The sequence below is a fragment of the Athene noctua genome, chromosome Z (assembly GCF_965140245.1).
Source record: "Athene noctua chromosome Z, bAthNoc1.hap1.1, whole genome shotgun sequence".
Classification (NCBI taxonomy): domain Eukaryota; kingdom Metazoa; phylum Chordata; class Aves; order Strigiformes; family Strigidae; genus Athene; species Athene noctua.
The window spans coordinates 38,984,470-39,006,484 of NC_134077.1; the positions used below are offsets into that span (position 1 = coordinate 38,984,470).

The 22,015-nt window shown below is 36.1% G+C and overlaps 1 protein-coding gene across 4 annotated transcripts in view; it reads left to right on the plus strand.

Moving 5' to 3' along the window:
• The window catches only part of LOC141974012 (uncharacterized), a 47,197-nt gene that overhangs the window by 20,493 nt on the left and 4,689 nt on the right, over window positions 1-22,015 (plus strand). For all 4 annotated transcript variants that reach the window (XM_074933241.1, XM_074933243.1, XM_074933240.1 and 1 more), the window contains 6 exons: window positions 344-445; window positions 3,627-3,737; window positions 5,374-5,552; window positions 16,316-16,473; window positions 17,722-17,764; window positions 20,572-20,758. In XM_074933241.1, the coding sequence (XP_074789342.1) occupies window positions 344-445; window positions 3,627-3,737; window positions 5,374-5,552; window positions 16,316-16,473; window positions 17,722-17,764; window positions 20,572-20,758 (780 nt within the window). The remainder of the gene's footprint in view (window positions 1-343; window positions 446-3,626; window positions 3,738-5,373; window positions 5,553-16,315; window positions 16,474-17,721; window positions 17,765-20,571; window positions 20,759-22,015) is intronic.

A 22,015-nucleotide genomic window follows, 5' to 3' on the forward strand; every position in this document is an offset into this window, starting at 1 on the left:
CTCTCTCACAACACCATTGGTAGAGTAGAATATGTGAATGATTCTCCACCTCTTCATTACAAATTCCAGGCACTTAAACTGCAGATGAAAGCACACTTCATTGATGCTGTCTATCTTTGTCCTGACATGAATGACATTTAATCAGTCATGGCATGAGGGAGGTACACACTGGCAGAGGAGCAGCACCAAACAGCTAGGAGTAATACTGAAAGCATCCCATCCATTTGCAAAAATCAATAACTGTCAGTGCCTATAGATAAAAAGTTTTAAAACCAGACTGCTGCTTGTTAAATTGAACTTGGCTTGTAGAGAAAAAGATAATGTATTTTTTCCTATTTTGCAGTTCGCGAAAGAACGGTGAAGATTGCTAAAGGAACTGGAAATTACCCTTGGGGTTTCAGGATCCAGTTCTCAAAGCCTATTCTTGTGACTGAAGTAGACACAAGTAAGTTGTATTGGTACTGGTTAAATTCTTCTATTAAAATGTATTAAAATAAATATATAATATTTTGTAATATATATTATCTACATCATATAGAACATCAGTTTTATAATAATATGTAATATAGACATACATAAATAATTTCCATAATTAGTGGTTGTAAGGTGTTTAGTGACAGGTCCTTGAGCTGCTCATGACAAAGTAACTTAGGGCCCCCGTATGCCTGTGAGTAAACCAGTCTCCACTGTTCTGTGTTCTTCCCTGCCAATTGGTACCTTATGCAAGTGTCTGCATCCAGCCTCTCTCCAGATGTAAAGTCCAGAACTTTTGGGGACTGACATCTGTTAATGACAACAGATTTAAGAATGGAGGATGCAGTGACCCTCAATATTTCCAAAACTCTTATTAGCTGGGGAGACTTCTGCTTGGATGGGTTTCCACTGAGCCATCTATAATTCTTAACAGACATTCTATTAAATTCTGCGGAGTAGTCTGATGATTGTGAGGAACTCCAGAAGAAAATGACAAAACTGAATGAGTGAGGAAAAAAAAAAAATTGGCAGATGAGTTTCAACAAAGATTAAATGTGAGATAATGCTTCTAGACAGAAATTATCTATACCATGTCTACATGATGGAGAACATAGTATTGGCAGTGACACTCAGGAATGAGATCTTGGGAGTCACCACTGAAAGGTCTCTGAAATCATTGGCTCTGTGTGCAATGGCAGCCTAGAAATATGTCTAAAAGCTGGCTCTGTCTGCACTAGCAGTAAGAATGAGACACAGAGAGTCACATTCATTTTGTTGCTGCCTAAAACCTTGGTTCGTCCAAATCTAGAGTATTGCTTGCTGTGCTGCTTTCTGTATCCTCAGGATTGACAGAGTAGAACTAGAGAAGGAGCAGAAGGTACAGGAGACCCTGCCAGATTTCTAATATCAAAGGCAGATATAAAGAAAAATGTCATCCTAGACCAAGAATGCCAGTACACACCCTCTAGCAAGACATCTAAATATAGCTCTGTCACTTTACCAGCATTATGTTTTATATTGTTCAGCTTCTTGACACCGCTGGGAAAGCCTGTGAATTCAGAAACCCGTGAATCCATTAGTTGAACCCATCGTTTTAAAAACTGCCTGCTGAGCTACTAATTAGGATCATCATTAAACTCCACTAGGGAAGATCACAAAAGTCAGAAATCTGAGCCAGGGAGCAATATGCACAGAAAAAAAAAAAAAAAAAAAAAAATCTGAAAAGGTCAACACTTTACTAATACTTTACAAGTCTGACTTGTATTAGAAACCCATACACTAAAGTGGCTATGTAATGTTCTTCATCCTGAAACAGCTACTTAATTTTAGTCCATCATACATATTTTTATAATTCTTGAGACTAGTAATCTTCACAGTATAACTTATGTGAAAAAATATTTACTGTGAACAAGAGAAAGTAATTTTGAATTAAAAACCTTCTTCTGCTCTTCTTATCAGAATATTATTTTTGACTGCATTGTTAAGGATCAGTATTATTCATTGATGATTATTTTAAGAAAACCAAATTACTCAACTCAGCCATCATTTGTCTTAATAGCACAACTGTGACAATGTGTGTGTGCCTGGACAACTAGCTGTTATTATCAGATTGCTTGGAATTTCAGTATCTATCCATACAAAGTTATCTCTGTTGCAAAGAAATGTTTCTTCTCTCAAGAATTAAAAGTTTTACATGATTTCCCAATTGTAAACATACAGATTCCCTTAGGGTTGTTTTGTCAAAGAGTATAACTTCAGAAGAGGTCTTTCAAATTAGAATGTGGGAAAATGTTTTACCTAAATATAAATCGTAGGTCATGCACACATTAGCCCTAATACCTACTAATAAAAGTTAAGTATGGCTACTCACATTGTATATCACTCTTCTTAAATTTACTTGTATGTTTGTATGGGTTTTTTTCAAATGCACTTGCTTTAAAATAGGAACAACAAAAAGTATTTTTTTTTAAAGATAAAATTTATAATTTATAATAGAATTCTGATTTCTCAAAATATGACTAATTTTATTAAAATAGACAAAAATTGCATTTGTATCTTTTTGATTACACACTGAGACGTTATTTTAATAATATTTTGAAGACTGCTTATGATCATAAAGTCTTGTATGAGATCCTCAAGGCCAGCACAAGTCAAAATGTGCTGCCATTGGCAAATTTGCACATAATTTGTAATACACATGGGGGTGAACCATGGCTTTTTTGTGCCTGTTTATTATTAAGCTTTTACTATTCTCTTCCCTACAACTTCTAAGAAGCCTCAGAAATGCACTGAACAATCACATTTACTGCATAATAAGGTACAAAATCTTTAAAAATATACATTATATATATGGACATGGAACAATATTTTCCAAAACCATTTTTTTCCTGGTACATTAGGATTGCTTCATTATAAAAGAGAAGGAAAAAACAGACTGAGAAATTTGTAACTGGGATTTAAGTAACTGTGTACTGGTGCCCATGAATGAAGGGTATTTATGACTTCTCTAAATTGCCACCATTCCTGGCTGGCATGTATCTGAGCACTATTTTATAAGAAATGTATGTACTTTGCAACAATTAATGAAAAAACAAAAGGTTGATATATCAACAAATCTGATTCCGTCCCTCCTTCACTGACTCTTTGTTAACTCACTATGTTTTTTCCTCCTAAAGACAAAAACCCACAAAAACCCACAAAATACTATAGCCAAATTAACCAGTAAGAGAAACATCAGCACACAAAGTAGTCTTTTGGTCTTAAAGCCAAAGTTCACCAGAATAATAGATTTTTTTTCTACTAACTTTACTGAACATTGCACCAGGCGTTTGTTTGCACTTTAGGACAAAATCCTCAGATACTGAAATGCCTGTTTTCATCTTAAAGCATGTAAGTCCTAATGGCATTTTTAATGAAATTTCTCCACTGTCAGTGATTATCTAGTGTTGAACCAGTACCTAAATTCTGAAGCTTCATTTACAGATGACTAACCCATTTCTCAGAAAAACTTGCTCCGCCTCCAAGTTGACATCACAAAGGCCCCAGAGCTTGACTGGTTGGACAAATACCTGTTTTGCTAGAAAAACTTGATCACATAGACATGCTTGATATCCTAACTCTAAATAAAATGTTGGGGGTTTTTTTTGTTCCAGACAGTGCAGCTGAAGAAGCAGGGCTTCAGGTCGGGGATATTCTGATAGCGGTGAATGGAACTGATGTCACCAGCATGCCACATTCAGAAGCTGCCAATCTGGCAAGAAAAGGTAAACTTGAGATCACAATAAATTACACAGAGGGGTCAGGATTGCTGTACAATGCTCCAAATACATCCAGACAAGTTGGTTGATGGATGCAACAGAAATTTTAATTAACAGTTTAATGCATTATTACTTAATACAGTACTACTACTTAAGTCACTTTTATATCTAAACCTTGCCATGAAAACAGAACAAAAATGGATATACAGAATATTCCCCAAAGAGTACATGTGACAGTAATGCTTTTGTCTCTCCTGTCTTAAAGAAAGTAACTGAGAAAGTCCTGAAAGTGACTGCAGAGACACCAATACCTTATTTAAGCCTTATGCTTCCTCAGGAAAGGACTTCACAGCTTGGTTCAGTGCACCCAGTAGTTATTTCTGTGTCATAAAGATCTGAAGTCTAGTCAGGAGAGCAGAGAGGTTATTTCATGAAGCATCCTTTTGCAGCACGACAGAAACAAGGAGTTAGTGATATTAACCATACATACTCTTCCCAGACTTGTGATGACTAAAATCAAGTCTAAATGACCAAAGATACCCATGTTTGCATGCTGAAAGTTAATCTACTGTCATTCTTTTATTCACCCCAGATATCATTTCACAAGGAAATTCAATCAATTAAAATGCTTTTACAAGACAGTGAGAAATTTAACTTGACACATACCAAGTTCTTTAATTATAGAGGTGCCATTCACACTGTTATATTTAAGAGTATGTTGAATGCTTTAGTAGACAAATCTCTGATTAGTGGGTATTTTTAACTCCTCAGAGAACATCCCTGGCCTAAATCTTGGCACACAGACAACATTCCCAAAGTCAAATGTCCTCAAAAGATAAATCCAGCAAATATTTTGCAAATGAAAATGTGTCATAGTCACATTTTTTAATCCTCTTTAAGGCTTTGCCACCTGCTCTGTAGTAATATCCAATATAATCAGAATTTTAGGCCTTAAGGGTCAAAGCCATAGATGTATTGATAGCATCAGCAAATTTTATGAAATTGTACCTCACTGTTGACAATAACACATTTTTAGACAATCATGTAAACTAACATCTCCTTTGAGCACTTATCTTTTGCAAATTACAAGTAAACACTTTAGTACAGATTAGACTCCAACAGCAAGTCCCTTCGGTGAGAGGCACAGACAACACAAAAGGTTAGTAGACTCCAAGACATGGAAAAGAAAGAATTCTCAAGAGCATGTGTAAAATAACAGAGACTGAAAGTGCCCCTAAGAACATTCTCAGAAATTTTTTTATATACCCCAATTTATATATACCCATTTGAGTAATGAAATCCAACCACTTCTCTAAACTGATAAAGTATGTAAGCACTTAAGATGCTGCTTGCAAAAATAGGTCACAAAAATTGTTTTGAGGTGTCTTCAGATAGCTGGCTGCATTACTAGTCCTCAACACAAAAGTAGTTTCATTCTTGAATTTCTGTTAAAAGAAGGCCAAATATTGCTTGATTTAATTCATCATTTCCTAGGTTGGTCCTTGCTGTTTCTAGAAGCTACACTGGGAAGTTAAGGGAATGGAACAGAATATTCCTGCTCCATACTCTATAGGGTTATTCAAAAATATTAACAGATTATAGTTTTAAGATATGTTTTCACATTCTTCATGTAATATTTTAGGTCCTGATATCCTGACTATGGTGGTGGGATCAGATATCAGCCGTTACCCTAACACCCCTCGACCTACCTGCAGAGGATATTTGCATAAACGAACACAGTCAGCAATACTGAAGGGCTGGAGAAAGAGGTGGTTTGTTCTGAAACATAATGGCTACCTACACTATTACAAACACAAGAAGGTAAGGAGAGAGGCTGGTGAGGAAGTAAACCGTGTCCTGAACTACAAAGTGAAGCAGCATTTTACTCAGATTTACAGATAATTATCTTGATTTAGATTATTTACAAAATAGCACCAGCACTGAAGATGGTTTTGTATGTGGTATATAGAGGAGGCTTGTTGAGTAGTTCTGCCTTCCCATATCCTAGTCACAGATAGTAGACACCATTGAGTTTTTATGGATTCACATTTAATCTTATTTCTGATCATCAATAAGTCTATGAATCTAATTGTCGCTAGGAGGCTTTGGATTAAATTGTTTTGGATGTGTAGGGGCTCTGTATTCTGTCTATCATATGTATTTTCTTAAACAGGCATGATCATGAGTCTTCTCTGTGTGTACAAATGAGAAAGTGCCATGGAAAGTACAGAGAGGTATCGGGAAGGCTCAGTTTCTTCAGATTAGCATTACTCAGCAGTTCATTCTCTGTCATGCGAGCAGGGGCCTGTATAGTAATTCATACTTCTAAGTAATATATAAGACTTTAAATTCATCTAACAGTAGACATCGAAAAAAAAGGAGTAAAACAGGAGCTTCATAAAAAGAAATATTTTCTTGGCTTTACCCTGAGGCTCCATTTTTGATATAGCATAATTTAAAACCCTCTACTTATATAATGACTCTTAATGGCCCTAAATCAGTGGTTTCACAGTTAACTCAGCTAAAAACTTTTGAGCATTCTACACAGTTATTTGCCACTAAATAAATGAATAAAGACATTGCACTTTAAAAAAGGAGAAGGAAAAATAAAAAAGTGTGTTTTCCCTTGAAGCGGTTAGCTCCAAGAGTGGGCAACACAGGCAACCAGGTAGGAGGCACAGCTCATGGCCCTGGCCACAGTGAAACCAGTCAACTCACCTGCCTTATAGTAGCATTTTACTGCAGTTTGTGAGGCAGTTCAGTGGGTGATGCATGTAATTACAAGTTACTAATCCCTTCCCCTGTGTAATTTCATGACAAAGTTATTCACTGAGAAAGTTATGCTATAAAATCAAACTAAAATATTTCAAAGACTGTTCAGGGCTTTTTGTGGTAAAACAGCTTGTAAAAACAGATTCAAGCTCATCCACTTAGCATTCATTTTAGCCTGATTTCAAGAAAACTTAGTGAAGCTGAAAAAATTTGCCTTGGTGAGGGATCTGTCAGTGGAAGAAGCCTACGCAACTTTCAGGAGATCTCCTAGCTAAGTTAGGAACGGCATCAATGGAAATATAAGCTGGTTAGAAGCAGGTGGAAACATGTTTGTCTCCAATACACAGTTTCAACACATACCGGTGAAATACACCCATGTCCACCCTTAATCAAAAACTACATGAGAACCTGAGCATGGTATCAAGAACTTGAACTCTAAATAGTTTTTATCTTTCCTAACATGGTCAACACACCTTTTGGTCAACTCGGCATATGAAGGACATAGACATACATGTTACACATATACATATGTATACATAACAGCACAATTTTGCAAAAAACATTAATATAATCTAAACAAGATGGTGTTAAGGAAGTTCAGCCAACAGTAGATCACAGGGAAGTTAATACTTCACTACTGATCCTGAATCTACCTTTATATATTTTTTTCCACTATGTCATTTCTCTCTATTTCATACATCAATCTCCCATTTTTTTAATTTCGTTTTTTGCTCATATGTATTATCGTACTTGTTCACTTTTACATGAATCCTAGAGCTGTTCCAGTAAAATGCGCCCTTGAATTTTTTCCTTTATAGTTAAAACTAGAAATCGAATTATTTTTACCTGAAAGATTCTGTTGCAATGCTTCCCAAGGACTGTACTTGGAGGACTGCATGGGTTAATATTTATAGTTCAAGATCTGGTACCCTCAACAATGCATTCCTCCAGATGATCCAAAGCATAGTTTTTCACGGACAATACTGTTAAGACAAAGAAAAGAATTCACATGAGGCACTGCAGTTTGATGTCCAAACTGATATTAATCAGAATGTCACCATTTAAGCTTCTTGATCAAAACCAAACACTCTATGGGAAAAAAGACATAGTCTGAAAAGTAATTAAAAATTGTAGAAAGAACTTTATCTTCTACAATTGTCTATCTACCTGACCTTTTCATCAGAAAAATCTGCGTTTTTTCCATGCATACGTCATGATACTCACACTAGTCGTCTAATCAGGGTTATGCTGCAGAACCACCAGCTATACAACAAAGCAGTCTGGCTTTCCATGGTCTTTATTTCAGTACTGCCTATTCTGGTCTCAAGATAAACACAAACAAACCAATCACACACTAAAAAGGTTACAAAAATGTGAGAGTATTTGTTTGGAGAGAAGCTTTTATTTTATCCTAGTCAGGTCCTTCATCAAAGTTCTTAAATGTAAAAAAAAATCTCTAGTCATGTCTTTTAAACACTTTCAACTTTCCAATCAATTAAATATCTCTGAATATAAAGAGTGTTAAATTAGACTGAGGATTAGAAGGTGCCCCATAATCCTTCATTCATTAATATTGAATTAAATTTTCTTTTATTTAGCTACCAAGTTTCTTTTTAAACCTACCTTTCTTCCCCAGCTAGCTTTGTCTTATTTACTGCATTGAAAAATTAGCTATTTCAATCATACAAACATATGTTTTCATAGTAGGCTCTTTAGCCATGGAAAACATGCATTTGCTTTTGCTTAAAAAGAGTAAATAAAATTAAAGCACCGCATAAAGATTTTATAGTAATAATTACTGCTTGTTTTCTTGCATTATCCAGGGCTAGTGCTATTCAACTGCTTTTTAAATTATTTCACACCATTTTTTTGACAGCTACCTGTCTCTCTGTCTCTGGACTCAAAGAATACAATGAAATACTGCAACGGTTCTAGAAACTGAAAGCACAAGGACTTTCTTCACCGCCTTGTGTGCTTACAGAGTACTCCAAAAAGTCATTTAGTAAGACAGGAAGAAAGATACTTAAACACAAATACGCTTCTTCCCTACCGAGAGATTCAATGCCCAAATGAGGAGGGAGCTCAACTGGACCTGCTGGCACTTCTTTCTTTTGATATGATATCTATCAGGGCATAAGAAGAACAATACATATAGATGCTGCTCATCCCACTTTGTTTTCTAAGGGAATTACAAACAATGTTCTTAATTTAATACAGAATTTATGTAACGTTAGCTGCATAATTAAGTTGGAAACATTATGTTCCAGGACTTGACTCACTCAGGAGGAAAAATTTTTCCTCTTAATGGATATAAGATGTTTTTTGTAACAGTTAATTGAAGGCAAGAATAATTCAGGGAGACCAAAATAGTTCAGGATAATCTGCATGTCAGTATCCCACAAATTAACCAATCATCAATTTTCAGATCTTGATTCTGATGTTAAGAACAACTTACACTCGTGTAATTCCAGTGACTCCAGCAAGGTCATGCCTGATTTCTACCTATGTGAGAAGACAACCAGGCCTTTTATCTATGTCTGAAGGGATGCATATAATGTCAATTTTGTCATGGAGAAAGGAAATAGTGTTTCATCTTCTGCTTTAGTCCATATTAACAAACACAGAGAGCTACATTTCCTAATAATTGCTACCTACAGGAAGAAATTACACATGTGAACTTTCCTTTTTCTGCCTACATTAAAAGAGATTTATGTTTTTAGAACATTTTACATATTGACTCACCCATGTAATTGCTGCTATTTTAGACTCATCTCTATACAATCACATATTGGTGAAGTGACACCCGTTGCAACAGAGTCACTTAACATACAAGGTCGTTTTGTTTTCCCTCAGACAGATGCTGCCACTGACCTTGACTCTACAATCCATATAAGTAACTAAAACACATTTTCCACCTCGGTGAACATAGTTATATTTGCTACCTCACAGCAGAAATACTGGGCACATTGGGTTAGAACCTTGGTTTGTGTAAATTACTGAGATCATTGGAGATATAATGATTTATAATATTTTTGCTTTCCTTAGCAACAGTGGAGTTCTGTTATACAATCTACAGTTATGATCCCTCATTGCCCAGACCACTGGATCTTCTCAAACATGCTTTTGTGCCAATGATATGCCTAGTTTTCCTCCTGAAAGAAATATGTTTTGACATTGTGAGAAGACAGATAGACAGTGATGTACACTTAAGTTCTAACCGCAGAAGGCAAACATCAAGCACAAGAAACTCGATTGCTTAACTTAAACATTTTTTCAGGGAAAGCTGAAAGCACATCAGCATAGTTAAACATTGGTACTTTCTTTACAGATAGCAGTGTCTGCTCCTCTAAAACTATCTTTTGTTGTTTAGTACAGTAAAGTGACTGCAAAGTCACCACAAAGTGTTTATGGTGAATTCTTCAGTGTAGGACCAGTAAGACAGCAAAACTAACCACAGCAGTAGAACATCACCTCAACATCTTAAGTAAGTTCACACGGATCTCTGAGCTGCCATCACCAAGTCACCTTTAGAACCTGACAGCTAGCTTAGAAACTTTACAATATGCAGCAGCCTTCAGGATAAAAAAATACTACTCTGGCAAATCTGTTAAAAAGAAGGAATATCATTCCTGTGACCCAGGAACAAATAAGGAGTTTAAAAGCTGTGGAGCATGCATTCCACTGTCATGAGGACATACCTGTGAGAGCTAACAGTGTTCTAGGCTCATTAGAAATATTAAATGGTAATTAAATGCTGGGATTTCCAAACCCACTAGAAATGACAGTCAAAGCCAGAATTTCCTAGTTTCAGTTATTTGTTGCTTTCTTGCTATGTAAGACAGGTCAAAACCACATGTATAGCAAGCAATTTTTATGAGTCATGGAAGAAAAGAAAAAAAGGTAGAGTTGGTAAAATTAAAGAATACACAAAAGATCATGTTTGTAACAATGCCTTAGGTCCTCTATGGTTTGTGTATTGCTGTGTTCTTGGGAATTATTCCTGTCCCTTTGCCATAAATAGACCATGGGAAGGAGGACAGTGAGACAGATAACCAATCTAGTGCCTGAAAAGCAACATAGGAAGTGAATATCATTGAGATTGTGGCCTATGAGAAGCAATAAAAATGACTGGCTTCAAACAGGGAAGTGTTATCAATGTATCTCCCTTGCAAATCTCCTTCCGTGAAATCAGAGACTGATGTATTTTAGTCAAATCAGCTCTGTCTGTCAGGTCCTTATGTTATCTTTGTCATTTATTCCATTTCTCTCTCAGCTAAAGATGATGTGAAACAACAGTAATTAGGCATAAATGTCTAAGGAGTGTGAGTGTGTCACCAGCATTTTGTATGGAATCAAAGTAGGAAAGTCAAAAGAAGAAACTGTAATAGAAAGGAAATAGGAGCAGTTAAATTGGAAGGAGTAGCTAAATTGGAAATCACTGTTCTGACAGTAGAAAAGAGCATGTTTTAGAGATTCAGACATAGCAAGAGACTGAACTGTGAATAAAGAGCAAAGTCACCTTGGCGTGTAGCCCAAGTCTCAGAGAAATGGCCTTCATGATAGTTCATGGTTGTAATGCTCTGAAACATGGTGGAAAACTGCAACATATACTTGAGAAGTACTCTCACTGAATACAGTGGCAGCAATGAATGAAAGGACTGTACTTTTTGTCAGTCTTTTTTGTAATTATATATAATAATGTCAGTTTAAAAAAGAATTGCAATTTTCATTTCTTAGGCTTAAAAGTTTAATGCCTCTAGTAAACTCAGGCATAGTGTGAGTTACTTGGGCAAACTTTCTCAAAGCTGAGACAAAGACAATGAGAACAAATATGTACATTTCTTAACATCTAAAAGATGGATTCAATCAGATCCCAGCCTGGTAAACAGCTATTACATCATCTAAATGACCAGATGTTAGGTCATATTCCTGTTTCCATTATGAAGCCAGTCCATTTCAATAGCTCGACAGAATCTTGTCTTCTTTGTCTATTGTACTTTAACACAGCCAGCACACTGACAATTAAGTATTGCTCACATAATTATACAGTGCTATTTACATTCAAAGGGGTCCATAACCTTCACTTTTTCTCAACAGCAGAATGCTTTCTTCACTGAATATTCTTTAATTAGTAGTGTCTCTATAAAGGAAATTGTTGTTCCTTAGTTGTCTCTATTAGACAATGTTTGTGTTTGTAAATCATTCCACTCTCACCCTCTGCTTTATTGAGAAATCCTGGAAACTATTACAATTTGCTGTTTCTTTTTATTCCAAATAAGATTCAACAGCAATATTTACACAGCCTGTATAACCAGCTGGTTACCAGTCTTCTGTTTACCTTTTATTCACATCAAGACACATCACTTTCTACCCAGGCCTCACAGAACAAGTGAAAGCACTCCCTAAATGCAGAGAGGAAATTTAAATGCAGACTTATATGTTCCCGTTTCTTTCTACAATTGTCTTCTCTGTACATGGAAACAGGGCATTTTACAAAGTGTATTTACAAAAATTTTGTCATTCAGACACAACAGTACATGCTAATGGTTTCTCACATTCACCCTTATAGACTGTTCCCAGTGAAATAAAATAGAGAGGAAAAAAAGCTTTTATTTTAATTTCTGTGGTATATACATAGTCTAATTATTAGACCAAGAAAGAAATCCCATGCCTGCCATGCATTGACCCTTCACATCATTTCAATCTATGACAAACATTCAGTCCTTTGTGCTCTTGAGCAAGCCTATGTGTTCATCACTAAGCCTAAGCACTTTATACAAAAGGCTTAGCTATAAATAGATTTAGGTCTAAACCATTGATCATAAAGATACCACTTCTATTTGTTCTTAATTCTTGCTTGGAGCTTTAACATCATAGTCTGTGAGCTGCCACATTATTTAGAACTGGTATACAATTTGATTTGTTCTCTATGTTTTCCACTACACCAGTGGCTCCAGGATATATTTTTCAATTTACATTTATGGAACTGCTGAATCAAAGGTTTCCAATACTTCCATTGTATAGTTTCTATTAATAAATAAGAAATAATACTGGCTGATATGATACTCAAGTTAATTTTGGCCTACTAACAGATTGCATAACCTGACCCAGAGAAAGTGTAATAATCAGTTATATAATTTGACCTGATTCAGGCTGTTCAAAATTTTGACCCAATCAATAGTTCTTCCTGGGAAGCTTGGTCCTATAAAGTTCATTACCTTTTGTGCAATAAATTGCAGAAAATTACTCAACATCAACAAAAGAATCAACTGGAATGTGAGGATTAATCCTATCACGAGACCACTTGATTGTACTTAGTCTGATAGCCAATAAAGTTAGGTGCAGGATAATTAAGTTATTCAAATCAGAGGAGCTTTTACATCTTTTTCCCCTATTGTCTTGCACTTCAGCATGTTTCCTCTCTCTCTAGTTTAGATGTAAATTGCTTAAAACAAAAAAAAATAAACTAACTCAGCTCTCCTGAAGAAAAATGCCATACAAATAGTTGTGGAGTCTAGAGGTCTCTGTTCACTGTCATATGCAAGTCCTTTCCTCAAGAGGAAAGGAAAAAGATGTAGATGTAAAAGACTTCCTCTCTCCTCTACACCAGTGTGTCCAGCTCGAAGAAGAAATGCAAACAGGCTCTAGCTATAATTTCCTAAATATCCAAACAATGATCCTACCACAAAGCCTGGTAATTAAAAAGAAGACATAGGGAGGGGAAGAATTTAGAGATACTACTAAGTAAGCAGGACCAGTAGTTGTCAGCAAGAAGCTGTTCAGAGAAAATCAGAAAATAACAGATGGTGAAAATGCTGCAAGCCTGAGCCAGGGAGAGTTATAGCCATGTCAGCTGTCAAAGTCAGACAAATGAGAAATAAGAAGCAAAAAGAAAAGAGAGTTCATTTTCCTGTCTAGTTTCAGAACACAAGGGCACATCCAACAAGACATTTTTGAAAGACAGTAAAAAATTTAATCATGCTGCTACTGACCTGAAACCAGTCTGAACCAGTTACCTGGGGCAACTGCTTTAACACTTTTTTCACTGCCAGTCTTTGTGCTTTCTAGAACTACTCGGTTTTCACATTGTGGTTTACATTTTTTTCTATTTCTTCTAGGATTTGATCTTCTTTTCTGTAAAGATACTTTTACTTCATCTTCCTAGTACTTGCAGTCTCTCATGTAGCTTAATTTTAGTCTCTTTTCATAGTTATTCCTGTTGTTGATTTTGATTTATTTCACTGCAAATAGTATGAAATGTTCATATATCTTTTCAGCTTCTCCTTTCTAATAGACAAAGAATCTTAACAAGAATAACAAATATAACTCTGCTCAAAATCTTTGAACACAGTGAATCATTCAGGAAATGCTGTGAATTCATTTCTTTTCTGGAAGTATTTACACCAAATTAAATAGGGCTCATTTGTGAACCTTCCTAGGATACATACACTACCATAATGACCATTTCATACAATAAAGCAAGGAGATGTCTAGTTTCTATTCTTATTTCTCCTTTATTTCTCTCTCATAGTTATGCATTGTTTAATTTTTTTTTTTTTTTTTCAGAAAAATTTCCCCTAAAACTCAGGCCATCTTAAGATAACTAGCAGCAAGGGAAGGGTTACTTCAGATGTTTCTATTATTCTTAGAAGAGCATTTACCAAAGTAGCATAAGCTTTCTGCCTTCTACCCAAGCAACTCCATTCATGTTAGATACTGCAGACTGCCAAGAATCCATGAAATAGCTGACATCAACCTTGAGAGAACAAAAAAATTTTTCTTAAGTGCAGAATGGGACAGTAGTAGCTAAAATCTGAGTTAGTTCATTTAAAATCTGTATTACATGTATCATCAACTCAAGCAGCATCACACAGTTATACTAGGTTCCACAGTGGCAGTATCATCAGTATGTTACTCACCAGTCACAGGCAAAAGATGTTACTTTTATAATTATTTTTTTTTTCAGCAATATACCTTTAGCACTTTTTATAACAGAGTTATTTGTCAAAAGAATTCTCTCAAAACATATTCATGAAAGCCATATGAGTGAGAAGAAATGCCCCTTACTGGTTTATCAGAATTAGGGGAGCATGACTGCCTGTTAGTGAATGAAAGACATTTGGTCTCACTTCGAATGCCTTGTATCCATCTTATTCCTTTCCTAACTGTATTCCTTTGAAATGGAGTAGACATAAATCATTCTTGATGCCACAGAGCTCTATCTGCATTTATTCTAGACAGCACAGAAAGTGTTAGGAGTTTATAGGGATGTGCAATCATAGTGGTCACACAGCCACTTCAGTATTTGCCTTGGACAGGATCTTGCTGAGTAACCCTTCATCAACCTAGCACTTATTGTTCTTATTACACTAGAAATGAGATTTGGAACCTGCATACATATTTTGGTTATGCTGTCTTTGCAAAGTAGTTTTGTGTCTGAAGACATTATAAGTAAAGCACATCACACAGCACTGTCAACTTTCAGGATTGCCTTCATCTTCTGTACTGACTTTAGTTTGGCATTTAAAAAAAAAAAAAAAAAAAAAAAAGAAGGAAAAAATAAGAAAGCAAAAGAACCTAGGAAATGAATTCATAAAGGTTTTTTTACTCTGGTTTTCTGTATTAGGGGTTATTTTGTTCCTACAGAAGATTCATATATAACAAAGGTATAATTACATGTGCAAATGAGCATACAAACAAGTATTTAACTATCTAATAGTCACAGGTGCATATTTTGTTTGGTGAAAAAATATATATTTATTTTTAGGATAATATAGAAATTACACAGAGCCCTTACAATTCAGCTCCTACTCACAACATCTAATTAACTCCCAGTAATCAACTATATTTATTCTAAGAGACTCCACCATTTTACCAGTGGCACTAATGCTCTTCCTGTGTCTATTTTCTATTTTATTGCTGCCAAACCTGATGCAACTGTTAGAGCTCCAGTCATAGGTCTTCAAGCTCTCTAGCAATCTTCAAGCAAGAGAGCTAACTATTGTTTAAAACACAGCTAGAGTTCACTGTCCAGATGCGTGCACCTTAGTTTTAAGACATATACCTGAGGGAAGCCAGACCGGGGAAAGTGGGGGGAGGAACAGCTTCAACTGCCTTCTTACGTTAAGGAGCTTAATGGCTTCTTATAACTAACCACACAGACATTTACAATGCCCTTCACTCTGAAAGAACTTTTACTAAATCAGGAATAATATGATACAAAAGGTTTCGAAATGCTTTCCACTGAAAGTTGTCTGAAATGAAGGGGAAGAGTTATGAGCATAAATGATATTTAGGTCAACTCTGCAAAGGAACTGAAATCCAGCCTTTTAAGTTATGCTCGCTGTTTTCTTAATGTAAGCCTTTGTTCCCTCTATCAGCACACACAAAGTGAAGTTTTCAGCATAAACCCAGACTGCAAGCAGCACTGCTTAGTAGGGCCTCATGCTCCTAGATTCTTCAACTCACTTCGAAAATCCCACTCTCATTTACACTCTCAAAAGTTGGAATATTTATTTTGCTATAGCTAGGAATTAAATACCTAGCAATGTTTCCACATGCAGATATAACTTCTGATGAACCAAAACCAATTAAGAGATTAAAAATAGAGATACAAATTTAGAGGGTGCTTGACTAGTTTATCTTTTGTGACGACACTCTATTTTCTGGGGCTACTGATCATGATGGTTCAAAAACGTAAGAGCTTATCACCAGCTTCTATATCTTTGAATATTCCCTGAGTTTATCCCCATCTTACAGGGACTGGTTTCATGTTAGTTCTGAACTTTGGCACTCCTTCCCTCTAATTGCAGGATGAAGGGAAGTGCAGACCCCTGGAAGTTACAAAGCTGGAAGGAGCGGAAATTGGTGTTGACACCAGTCTGGGTAAACCATTTGTTTTTAAATGCGTACCTCAAACTGGAAACAGGATTTTCTACTTCTGTGCAACTTCCAACCAAGAAATGAAGAGGTAAGTGATCTTTCATTTTACAAGGTCAGTAGTATTATTCCAGTTTAGAGAGAGGGAGTCTGAATTTTTGGAGGATGTTCACAATACCTGCCTTGATCAGTAGGAAGAAAAAAAAAAGTCAGCTACTTATGGGAAGATGGTGTTCCTTATTTTCATTTACAGAAGTTTCAAAAATTATTTTTCAGCTTTTTTTTTGATGAGAGTCTTTTTTTCAGAAAGTCTTCAATGTTCATTCTTTGCTCAAGATCCCCCTGAATTCTTGATCTAACTCCAGAAAAAAATCTTCACCCATATTCTCATGCCTTGTCCCACATGGTTATATCAACTGGAAGTGTAAATCTTCCTGTGGATGTAAGCTTGCTTATTGGTCATTTCACATAAATGATCTCTTCTGCCCAGCAAGGACAGTGCTAGTAATAATAAATACAATCCCATCTTCCATTTCCTTTACGGTCATTCTGTCATATTATCATTTTAGTATTTTAAAATGCAAGTATGCCACAAAAGCATACTGGTTGTGACAAGAGGCAATGAGTTTGCGTTCGACTCAAATTTTTAAAATATTATTCTTGCATTTCCCAAAGACTATAGCTGACAAAACAGACTAAAATCACCCAAAATGCAAGTAACAACTTCTCAGACTTTAATTTCAAAATGTACTAAAATATAATCTTATTTTCTTTTTTGTTTTATTGTGAATTATCAGAATAGAAAGCTGTGAAGTGGGGTGACATTGGGTTTTCATCCACCCATCTTTGTATGACATCTTATTACATAGCATAGCAGCAACCATTGTAGTATCAGAGCATTTTCCACTTCTAAATTCTATATCATACATAGTGCAAAAAACACTGCCAACTAATAACTTGCTTTATTCTGTAGTCTCCAATTTCAGGACTCTTTATGTTTCCCACAAATTCCTTATCTATATTATAACAAAGACACAAGAAGAGTGATCATTTAACCTGACATGTTGAACCATATTCAAAATATATAGATTCCCTTGTTTGCAATATTATCTGAACTTGTTACAGTGTGTTACAAAGCAAGCTTTGAGACATTTTTCTGAGAGTTAGCAATGTTTATTTAGATTTAATCCACTACTTTACTATTTTGAGGCCTTGAATGGGTCCTGAAAATTGCTTATACTTTAGATACTGTCTTTGTCAGCAAGAGTTAAAAGAGGCAGTGAAGCACATTTATTCTACTTACCACACTAAGGTATTCTCATTTTTTGTCATATCATAGATGGCTGGAGGCTATGGATAAAGCAGTGCATCCTGTCCATCAGGTAATGCTTTATTTATGTAAGAAGCATATGTATACCAGATTGTGCAGAAGACTGAGAGACAGTAGATATATTTGTATATGGTCAGATGCAGACAGCAATGTGGAAGCTTCATACTTTTTTGTTCTGGGCTGCTGGGTCGTGAGTCAGCTTCAATTTTAAAGCCATATACGGACATTATTGTGACTCAGTAAATATGCTTTGCTGCCATATGGTGAAATGAATCAAAATGTTCCCTTTTCAGGTATCAGCTGCTTTAAGCTGGTTCAGAAATGTAACCTAAAATGAAGGTATCGGTAAGGGAGGAAGGGGAGAGATGATACAACCCCATGTTCTGCCCTAGGTAATACTATTTGGAGTAGAGGGAGAGAAGGGCTGTGTATTCTTAAATATGCCCTGCAATTCTGCCTTGGTTGCAAGCTACCTTTTTGTGATAAAAATGTTAGAAAGAGGAGGAGGGGGTGGGGACTGCTCAGTTCTTCTTTTCCATATTTTCAGAGATGAAGAAAGAGAAGTTAGGTGATCAACTTTGACTTATCTCCCTATCTCTTTATACAGCTAGAGTCTCTGTTGGCCCCTATAGCTGGGAGAAACATAGCCATAACTGATCTTAAGCTGCTACAGAGAGACCTTGCTCAGCCCAACATAATTTACTACGAATAGTCCCTGGTTAACCCCTGAACTGGGAACTGTAAAGCTCATTTTAGTACTTCCAGGGTTGTAACCATATGGGTCAAATCCACTTTAGCCTGCTCTTTCCTGGCTCCATGATTGTTATTCTTTCCTCCTATAGGCAGACCGCATTTATATGCTGGTGATCTGTAAAATCTTTTTTTAAAAATACTTAACTATTGAACGAGCTTGGTTTTTAGCAGAAAGAATGTGAGGCTCAAATGCAAAGTAAGTATCAAAGTCTACCTTTTTTGCAGAAGAAATAAAATCATCAATTAAAAATAAGAAAATTGCAAGGTACAGATTATAACCTGCATTAATGCAGTTTAAAAAAAAAAAAAAAGAAAAAAGAAGATTAATTTCCTTCTCCTCTCAACTCAGGGCACATGAGTTACTCCTTCAGCAGAGTGCTTTAGTAATAGGTTTCCAAACAGTGAGAGGAGGTGGTGTCAGTTTAATTTCTTTTCCACTGAAATAAAATTAATCAAACATATATTTATTTTGTTTTCAGCTTTCAGATAAGATTGTAAGTGCAAAGCCAAATTTGTTTCTATGTATATTCTACCTGGCAGTGTAGAACACAAAGGAATCCACATACTTGGAAACAGTAAAAATAAATCAAACCATTTAAACTGTGTACTGTAGTCAAAAGAAACAACAAATAGCCTGAGCCAAAAAGGAGGATGAAGGCACAAAAGAAAATATGTCAAATGAGTCATTCTTTAGTGTAACATGCAAAAATAACAAGGCTAAAATGTTCCATTATTATATTTCAACATTATATACACAGAAAGATCTCTCATGCATTCAGCCATTAACCACACAGTAAGCTGGCTTCTTTCTGTGCTACTGCATCTTATTTTTGACTGCTTTATGTTTTTTAGTTTTGTCTTTGAGCAAACTATTCTTTTCTGAAAGCAATATTTCATTTACTATGTCATTTTCATTGCCTAACTCCTGCCTTCTAACTGGACTTTCCATTCAATTGAATAGAAAAGGTTCATACTTTCCTTCTTTTCTGTTTGTTTTACTGTTTGTTATTTTTTACAGGAGCTAGTGTGTTACAGTACGGTTCACAACACAATGATTTAACAGACCAATATATTGAGACTATGTCATGTTAATGAATCTACAAATAAAACTATTTTATGAATACAGTTACTATTCTTGAAGTCCTCTTCTGCACTTTCCTGCAATAAGTCTCAGCAGGTTTCCCATTCATAACAAAGAATACAACTAGCTATATTGTGCCAGGTCTTTTTTCCATCATTGCCTTCTCAAGGATACTAAAGAAATATAAATAAATGCAAAAGAAAACCCCCATGGAAACAAACATTTTGCTACTGATGCTGCCCACATTCTCTCCATGGATTTCAAATGACAAGGCACTGGTTGATGTAGAATCTGAAACATGTATTGCAGATAAGTAAAACACACTAGGAGAGTCTGAGTTCCTAACACCTGTCAGATTTAAAGAAAAAGAAATGCTTTAATCTCACGTTATGACAACTTGGTCTTATTAAACAACAGTTTATTTTTTCCTTATTCTTTTATCATACAAACAGCCCATACAAGGGCAGTGTTTCATGGGTTGAGCTTTTTCTTCACCTTTAAATGACAATAGGCTAATTTGAGTGATGAAAAAGACTCTGCTTTCCAGAAAGGGATGGGAAGGCATCTGTAAACATTTTGTGTGTGGTGGTGCTTCCATCCAAGTCTGAGTGCTGTATTCTGGCCTCAGACACCACCACATGTTCTCTGAAACCCAGAGGGTCGATGATGAACCTTGTCTTGCCAGATTACACACAGTAAAGACTGCTGAAGTTAATCAGCAAGACAATCTTTTTTAAAAAAGATTCTTCATACAGCTTTGAAATAATACTGTCTATACCAGCAAAATTGTACTGAAAAACAAAATAGATTGCAGAAAAGACAAGTTAGTATTGTAAGAAGAAAGTTGAAATTTGTCACTATTCGCCATGAAATATAGGTTTTTCTAATTGTATTTTCAGTGTTGACTTTTCAAATTCATGATGAAAGATAATTTCCTACAAGGGACTAGAGCTTGTGTCTTTTCGTACTAGTAGGTCTTCCTTAATTTCTTATGAGAACTTTTCATTTATACACTTACTTTACAGAACCACGTGTGGGTAGATGTCACACTGCATAACACTACACTTCCACCCTTGGCTATCAAAAACCCAGAGTGCCTGGGGCTTCTCCACCAGCTGGACAGAAGCAAGGACATCTGGATTCAGCACTACTGCATTCTGAAGGATGGCTGTTTGTACTTTTATGCCACTCTCCGGTCTACACCTGCCCAGGGTAGGGATGGCTGCTGGATTTTAACTGATTATTAAAGCAGAAATGTTTCACTGCAGTTCACAAATAGAACTTTTACCATTAATGAGTTTCTTATCAGCAAACTCACCCTGTTCTGTGAAGGTGAGTGAAGCAACAGCAGAATCAGTCTGTTTTCATAAAATAGCCACTTTGTTCCCCTCCTTTCCTTTTCCTTCCATGGTCTGAATTTTTCTCTCTGGAATGGACCTAGTCAGTGTCTGTACACATTACCTCAGGAACAAGTATCAGCTACAACATCCACCCTTCCAAAGGACTTTACAGTGGCTTAAGTCAATGACACATATGGTAGTCTGCTGAAAGCTGTTGTCTCCTGCGTGTTAGCTAGCATCCTCAGAGGGAAGGACATCATAAACTCAGACTGAGTTCTCTGTCACTAGCAGGTTTTTACATGACCTTGACAAATCTAGTCTACCCAACAGGCAGAACGTCCCTACTCCAGCAGAGACTGATGCTCCAGGGTGTGGCCATGGTCATTTGCAGCAAAAGCTGCCATCTAGCAGCTCTTCCCATACCAGAAGAGTGTGGCAGCAAACGTGAGGTTACCAGGGTCAACTGCAAGCAGAGAAGCTGAGTTTCAAGCACTGAGGAGAGCATTCAAGCACAACTCTATGAAAGTCGGTATTAAAAAAAAAAAAAAAGTGCCCCAGGGAGAGGGGATTAGATTAGTCAGGACCTGCAAATGCTCTCTCCCTGTGCTAAGAAGTTGACAGAAGAATCAGAAAGAAAATGCTAAGAAAATACCTATGCTTACTTGCCAGCTTCCAGGTCAAAAGAAAAAACTGTTTTCTTAAGGTTTATGGTATTTGCCACATGGTCAGACAAGAGGTATTCCACTTTATAGTCTACACCTTCTACATAGCACTTTTCATCTGTCAAAGATCATACATATGATATTCTCTGCATGAAACTGAAGCTAAGATTTGCCTAGAGCTAAGCAATGAATTAGTGGAAAGGCAAAAATAAGTCTTATGCGTTGATGACACCCAGGCCTATGCTCCTACTGCTAAATGTTACCCTGGTATTTAAATATCCTACTATGTACTATGTACATATTCTTGTATAGAATACGTTTTTTGTCCTTGTTATTGCAACTGTTTTTCCAACTTCCCTACAGATTCTCACACCCCCATATCATTCTCAATGTTATAGCATTAATTTGATGCTCTTGTCACTAAATGTGAGACACCCCCCCAAAAAATACAGACCCTGAAGACAATA